This window comes from Arachis hypogaea, chromosome 3 (assembly GCF_003086295.3).
Source record: "Arachis hypogaea cultivar Tifrunner chromosome 3, arahy.Tifrunner.gnm2.J5K5, whole genome shotgun sequence".
In the NCBI taxonomy this organism is placed as follows: Eukaryota; Viridiplantae; Streptophyta; class Magnoliopsida; order Fabales; family Fabaceae; genus Arachis; species Arachis hypogaea.
This window is the reverse complement of record NC_092038.1, coordinates 3,110,527-3,117,114: the sequence shown is the minus strand read 5'-3', so window position 1 is coordinate 3,117,114 and position 6,588 is coordinate 3,110,527. Positions and strand designations below refer to the sequence as shown.

At 31.0% G+C, this 6,588-nt stretch overlaps 2 protein-coding genes across 2 annotated transcripts; both read right to left on the bottom strand.

Moving 5' to 3' along the window:
- Window positions 1–294: 294 nt before the first annotated feature.
- On the bottom strand, window positions 295–1,199 carry LOC112788187 (uncharacterized). The gene has a single exon (XM_025830420.3). It carries the CDS (start codon window positions 957–959, stop codon window positions 606–608), a length of 354 nt encoding a protein of 117 aa, XP_025686205.1. The 5' UTR covers window positions 960–1,199; the 3' UTR covers window positions 295–605.
- A 4,205-nt stretch (window positions 1,200–5,404) lies between these two features.
- Window positions 5,405–6,007, bottom strand: LOC140181352 (secreted RxLR effector protein 161-like). The gene is made up of 2 exons (XM_072224895.1): window positions 5,947–6,007; window positions 5,405–5,829 (listed from the first exon to the last, which is right to left on the bottom strand). The coding sequence occupies exons 1-2, from the start codon at window positions 6,005–6,007 to the stop codon at window positions 5,405–5,407; spliced, it is 486 nt and encodes a 161-aa protein (XP_072080996.1).
- Between the last annotated feature and the right edge of the window lie 581 nt (window positions 6,008–6,588).

Below are 6,588 nucleotides of genomic sequence, written 5' to 3'. Positions count from 1 at the left end.
TATGATCTACCAAAAAGTAAATCTTTTCTTCTAACCAAGAAAAAGTAGCACACTAAGCAAAAGGGGGGATATGAATATGACAGAAGCAGAGTCATCACTCATCAGTAACCGGATTTAGCACATGAAAGCAACTTGAGGATCTAGAACCGTAAGAGAATAATAATCTTAATATAGCAGTTCTTGCTTCATAAGATTCTCAAACAAACTAAACTGGTGTAAGAGCTGCAGGGTGAAGATTCAAGAGAGTATAATGTAGGTGACATATATCTATCTATACATTTTCATAAAGCAATGTGCAAAGCTTATAACTCATCTTAATTATGTAATTTTTCTAAACTAAATTATAAACCAATGTATAATATATTTTCATTACACGATATCTGTTACCTAAAAATTTGATACATTCATAATATATGATATCTGAATGTTTCAAATTTTGAAAGTGACAAAATAGTCAAAATCATCAAAATGGGATTCTAGTAGTTGAGATAGTTAAAAAAAGAAACTTGTCCAAATTGCAAACTCAACCCATAAAATCTGAACAAGGGATCTCTGTGGAAAATAGACTTAGCTTCTTCTTCTTCTTCTTCTTCTTGTTTCTTTCTTCAAGAATCACCATGCTTGTGCCAGCAAACTAACATGGCCACACACCTTCTCATGATGTAAAATCTTGCCTTTTGTTCCTTAGCTATCTTGGTGCATTTCCTTCCAATAGAAGGGTTGTTACTGTTACTGTTACTATTATTCTTCTGCGAGAAGCTCCTATGGAGATTATTAAGATTGTTACTATTGCACTTTGATGTGGAGGAACTTCTCCTCAATAGAGGGGAGTTTGAAGAAGAAGATCCTCTTGTTGAGCAACTCCTTGAGAACAATGACTTGTTGGTGTTGCTGCTGTTGTTGCTGCTGCTTGAACCAGTTTCCTTCTTTGATGATGATAGCTTCCACTTCTCATCCATTGAGAAATTATACAAAGAAATTAAAGTTTAGAATCTACAGAACTAGCTAGCAATATGATACACCCTTATTAGTGTGTAGTGTGAAGAGGGGAAAAAGGTTGTGAATGAATCTAGTAAGAGAAAAAAAAGAAAGGTTGTTGTAGTGTAGGACTGTGCAGTAGTGTATAAATATAATAAGGGTCGATCATAGAAAAATTATTAGTAAAATTCGATGCCACATTGTTCTAATTAGTTTTATAACGATATGCATAACAGGTATGCAATACTTACTCATCATTCACATATATATAATATTCTGTTTATATTTACATGGCATAAGCTGTGTCACACAGTGTACACTACACTACAAACATTTTTAAGCATTTTTTTCTTCTAATTAGCTCTTTTTTATTCCAAGTTTTGACTGATTAATTAAGGAGTAGTAGAATTTTGAAGTTAAAAATTTGAGACACTATTCATATGTATTTATGTATAAATATATATGAGTTAATTTTAATGGCCGATTTTAATATATACATAGTATTTTTTAATAACTAATTATGATCTAAACGACTAGAATTCAATGTTTATTGGCTTCATAAGAAATAATTTTAACATAAGATGAATAAAAGATAAAAATATTTATGCAAAAATTGACACGAATTCAAAAAAAATCTTATGTGACAAAACGTGTTCAAAATATGATCATTTATATTTTTCTTTCTATGATTTAAACTTTTAAGAGAAATAACTTCATAAGGTAAAACGCAGGTCCAGTCGAATTCACATAAAGTTGATATCTGAGAGTTATTAGATGAAAATTTAGTCAAATTAGTCAAATAATCTAACGCTCTTAGATATCAACTTCACCTGAAGTCGACTGCACTGAGTTTTTACTTTATGAAGTTATTTGACTGCACGTGAAGTTGATACCTAAGAGCTGTTAGATTATTTGACTGATTTGACTAAATTTTCATCTTATGAATCTCAAATATCAACTTAGTCGCCACTTCATAAACATTGTTGCAGCGTATAAATTCTTTTTTTTTTTTGCATAATTATGAAATATATTGCATTGTAACTAATAATTGTAAGATTGAATTACTGAGTAGTAAGAGTTGAAAGTGTGTATTATTGAATGGGAAGCTCAGCCTCGAAAGGTTTGATTCTTTATGGAGACAGAGTCTCCCTTGTACGCTTCTAAAATGGGCAATCACTTATTAAAATTGTCCACTGTTGTATGTAGACCACATCGTTAGCTGGTTTTCATGTGGACGGTTCTGTGCCTTGTGCCCCCTTTCCAGCATCCCAAGTTACTAAGACACCTTCTAAATATTAATCTTCATTAATTAAAACAATATTTTTCACACTATAATAGCTACTATTACTACTTATGATTAGTTCGCCTAAGATGCCCTCTCTTCTTGCTTCACCAAATCAATTAAATGTGCACATGCATGTGGGGATTAACCAACCTTGTCACTAAGCTAACCTAACTCTAAGATCCTTGTTGAGAGTCAAAAAGTTGTCTTTGAATAATTACAAGTCCTCATCATCATAGTGAGTAATGTAAGATACCATATAGTCCTCATGATTCTTATTATTATTTTATTCCTGTGAACGTGACTCTTGTTTGTCAATTGTCACCCATGGAAATTATTTTTTTTATTTTTTAAATTTGCTCTTGATAGGAATAATTTACACCAAGGTATGGTGTGATGCATAAGAAGACAATATGTTCCTTAAATCATCTTTTTGAATATCTCTTGCTCTCTCCTTTTTTTCAAAAGGTGAGGAATAATAAGAAAGGATATCATTTTATACTATAATTGATTTCTTAGAATTTTTTATTACCTATATATAGGTATTTTATAAGATATGTTAAATTAATATATATTTTTTAAATTGAAAGATATTGTTTATGCGTTTTACATTATTAAATAAGATTTAAGAATAAAAATATCAACTTATTCATGCACGAATCAAAAAATAAATTTAAATAATACATGTGTTAAAAAAAATAGCTCATGAGTCATGATCATCACTTAATCTTATATATGAACTAATTATTAATTAACACCTGAGGAACATAATTCGGTGCTAAAGGATCTTTTTCACCCTTGATATATATGATGTTGATGTAGTTTTCAAATTTTTCTAATGATTAATGAAAAATATGGCATATCAGAAAAGAAACTAGCTACAAGTCGATCCTGCCAAATTTGGTGACAATCACAAACCACTGTTAAGCATATTCATGTAATTTAAATAATGGCCGTAATATTTATTTGTATTCGTTATCTAATATTCTGGATTCACAGGCACATGGCAACTACGTAGCTAGACTGCTAGAGCAGTGGTTATGATCAGATTTCAAAATTTTGAATTAGGATACAAAACCTTAGAGTTAGCTAAACTTAACATGTGAATAAATTGATTTGTATTTTTCTTATGAATGATATAACATCTTAATTATTTTAATATCGAATTCTGATAATTAATACTAGCTTATTATATATATATATATAGTATATTTTTCGTGCATTATTATTGTTGCAACACTTTTTTTTTTTAATTACGACGAAGGTTAATGCCTTCCAAAAAAAAAGGAACGAAGCACAATGCTTATTGAATTTTAAATTTTAAATTATAAATTATAAATTATAAATTCTAATTTTTAAACCAAGAATATGAATCTTAAAATCCTAAATTTTAAATATAAATTTAAAATTTAAATTATTGATATAAAATATAATAAATAAAGAGTTAAAATTTATTTAATTGGTAAGAAGTGCATCTCTTCTTACTTAATATAAATAAAAATGATGAACTCATAATTATTCACATATAATTTCGTTAGATAACCAATTAAGGTATCAGTCAATTTGATGAATAACTTTTTAAAATTATTAAAAAAATAAATTTTTAAATTTTTTAAAATAGGATTTTTTTAAAAGAAAAAATTCTCATTTAAGAAAATAGGCAAACGTCACTTGTATGTTATGGAGAAAACATTAAATTTAAAACTAAATAAGAAAATAAATAAATTCTATGTTAAATTATGGTTTGAGAGGAGGTATAAAGTTCAATTACAAAAAATCTTATACAAGAAAAACAGAAACCAGTTATAATGTCTTTTGTTTCTAAATCTACATAGAAAGTATTACAACACAGAAAAATATCTTCTCTTTTTCTCAAAATTGGTCTGAATGCTGTCTGAAGTTGTAAATATTTTCATAGATGAAAGACTCTCATTGTATCTTCATCCAATATCTGCGAAAAACATATCCAAAACACCTATAAAGAAGACCAATATACCATAAAAAGGGAGAGAAACACCACAAAGAGATTATTTGATCTAGATCTGGATCCGAAATATAGATCTCTAAAAAAAAGTAAAAAAATAGTGAGATCAGTAAAAACAACAAACTAAGGAAAGGAAAAAGAGGAGAATGATGGGTAAAAGAAGGAAAGAAAGAAAAAGGCGATGGCGAATCACAATGTCAACGATCCGATTTCATTGCAGGATACATTGCATGGAGATCGGCGCATCACACCAAAGAGGTTTCGATGCAAAGGGGACTGGCGTCGTGATGCGATATCAGTTACGGTCTATGAGGCGACGACGTGTGACAGTTGCTAAAGCTTCAGGAAACATACGTAAGGAGATGGCATTCGTGTTGCAGAAGCGGCTACACGAGAATGGTACGGGGAGGATGTTTTGCTTTAGGCTTATATGACGCGTTTTTTATATCCTAATAATATGTTTTCAAAATCCTAATTTCTGAAAAGTTGTTCAAGTGGATTTATAGTGGAATTGGTTCCTATACTTTCTCTAATACTAATAAAGAATAATTACACAATGTATATGATGATGATGATGATGATGATGATGATGATGATGATGATGATGATGATGATGATGATGATGATGATGATGATGATGATGATGATGATGTATGAATTTGAAAATATATTTTTGTCATGAAACACTTGAAAAGAAGATTTTTTAATATTATTCTTGAATTGTTTCACTTAGAGAGTGATTATATACAGAATATAAAGATTATTTACAATCTAATAAAGGAAAGAAAATAACAGGTAATAAAAGCTATTCAAAATAAATCTGTACCAAATCTCTCCTAATATAAACAAATCTGTACTAATTATAGAATAATTACAACACTCCCCCTCAAGCTGGTAAATGTATGTCTATCATTCCCAGCTTGCAAGTAAGGTCTTTTAAGTGCTCTGTGGGAAGTTTCTTAGTGAACATATCTGCCAATTGGAGTTTTGAAGGGATGCACTTGGTGGCTATAAGACCATTATCCAATTTCTCCTTAATGAAATGTCGGTCTATTTCTACATGCTTTTTTCGATCATGTTGAACTGGATTGTGTGCAATACTAATGGCAAACTTATTATCACAAACCAGTTCCATAGGAGCTTCATACTTTACTTTGAGGTCATCGAGTATGATCTTCATCCATAATAATTCGCAAATCCCTTGCGGCCATGGCTCTAAATTTCGCCTCTGTACTTGATCTTGCAACTACATTTTGCTTCTTGCTCCTCCATGTCACCAAGTTTTCACCCAAGAACATGCAATATCCTGAGGTGGATCTCCTATCAATAATTGATCCAGCACAGTCAGCATCAGTATATATTTTCATGGATAAAATTCTTTCCTTTTTGAATAGCAATCCTTTTTCTGGAGAGGCTTTCAAGTACTGAATAATCTTGTTTACAGCCTGCAAATGTCTCTCTCTTGGATCATGCATGAATTGACTAACCACACTAACTGCATAGGCTATGTCAGGCTTGGTGTGTGATAAGTAGATGAGTTTTTTCACGAGCCTCTGGTACTGTGTCTTCTCCACCTTTGGGCTTTCTTCATTATTTCCAATTCTATAATTTTACTCTATGGACACTCCAGTAATCTTACAATCCAACTAACCAATCTCTTTGAGGAGATCTAGGATATATTTTCTTTGAAAAATAAAGATACCTTGTCTAGAGTAAGCAATCTCTATCCCAAGGAAGTACTTTAGCTTGCCAAGATCCTTCATCTCAAATTGAGTGGCTAATTTTTCTTTCAAAGTTTGTTTTTCTAACTAATCATCACCTGCAATAATCATATCATCTATATAGACCAAGAGTAGAATGAGTTTGTCTTCATGTGAATGTTTTATAAATAGAGTATGATCATCTTTGCTTTGTCGATACCCTAAAGATATCATAGCTTGAGTAAATTTTCTAAACTAGGCACGAGGTGCCTGTTTAAGACCATACAAAGGCTTTTTTAGTCTGCACACCTTATTTCCTTTACTAGTGATACTATATCCTGGTGGAATCTCTATGTACACTTCTTCTTCCAGACTTCCATGCAAGAAGGCATTTTTAACATCAAATTGATGCATCTCCCAACCAAAGTGTGCTGCTAAAGAGAGGATAATCTTGACGGTATTCATTTTTGCCACCGGAATAAATGTCTCCTCGTAATCGATCCCATAGGTTTGGGTATATCCTTTTGCAACCAACCTTACTTTATACCTGTCCAGTGTGCCATTAGATTGATATTTAAATGTGTATATCCACCTACAATCCACTACTTTTTTGTCTGTTGATCTCTCTACAATCTCCCAAGTCT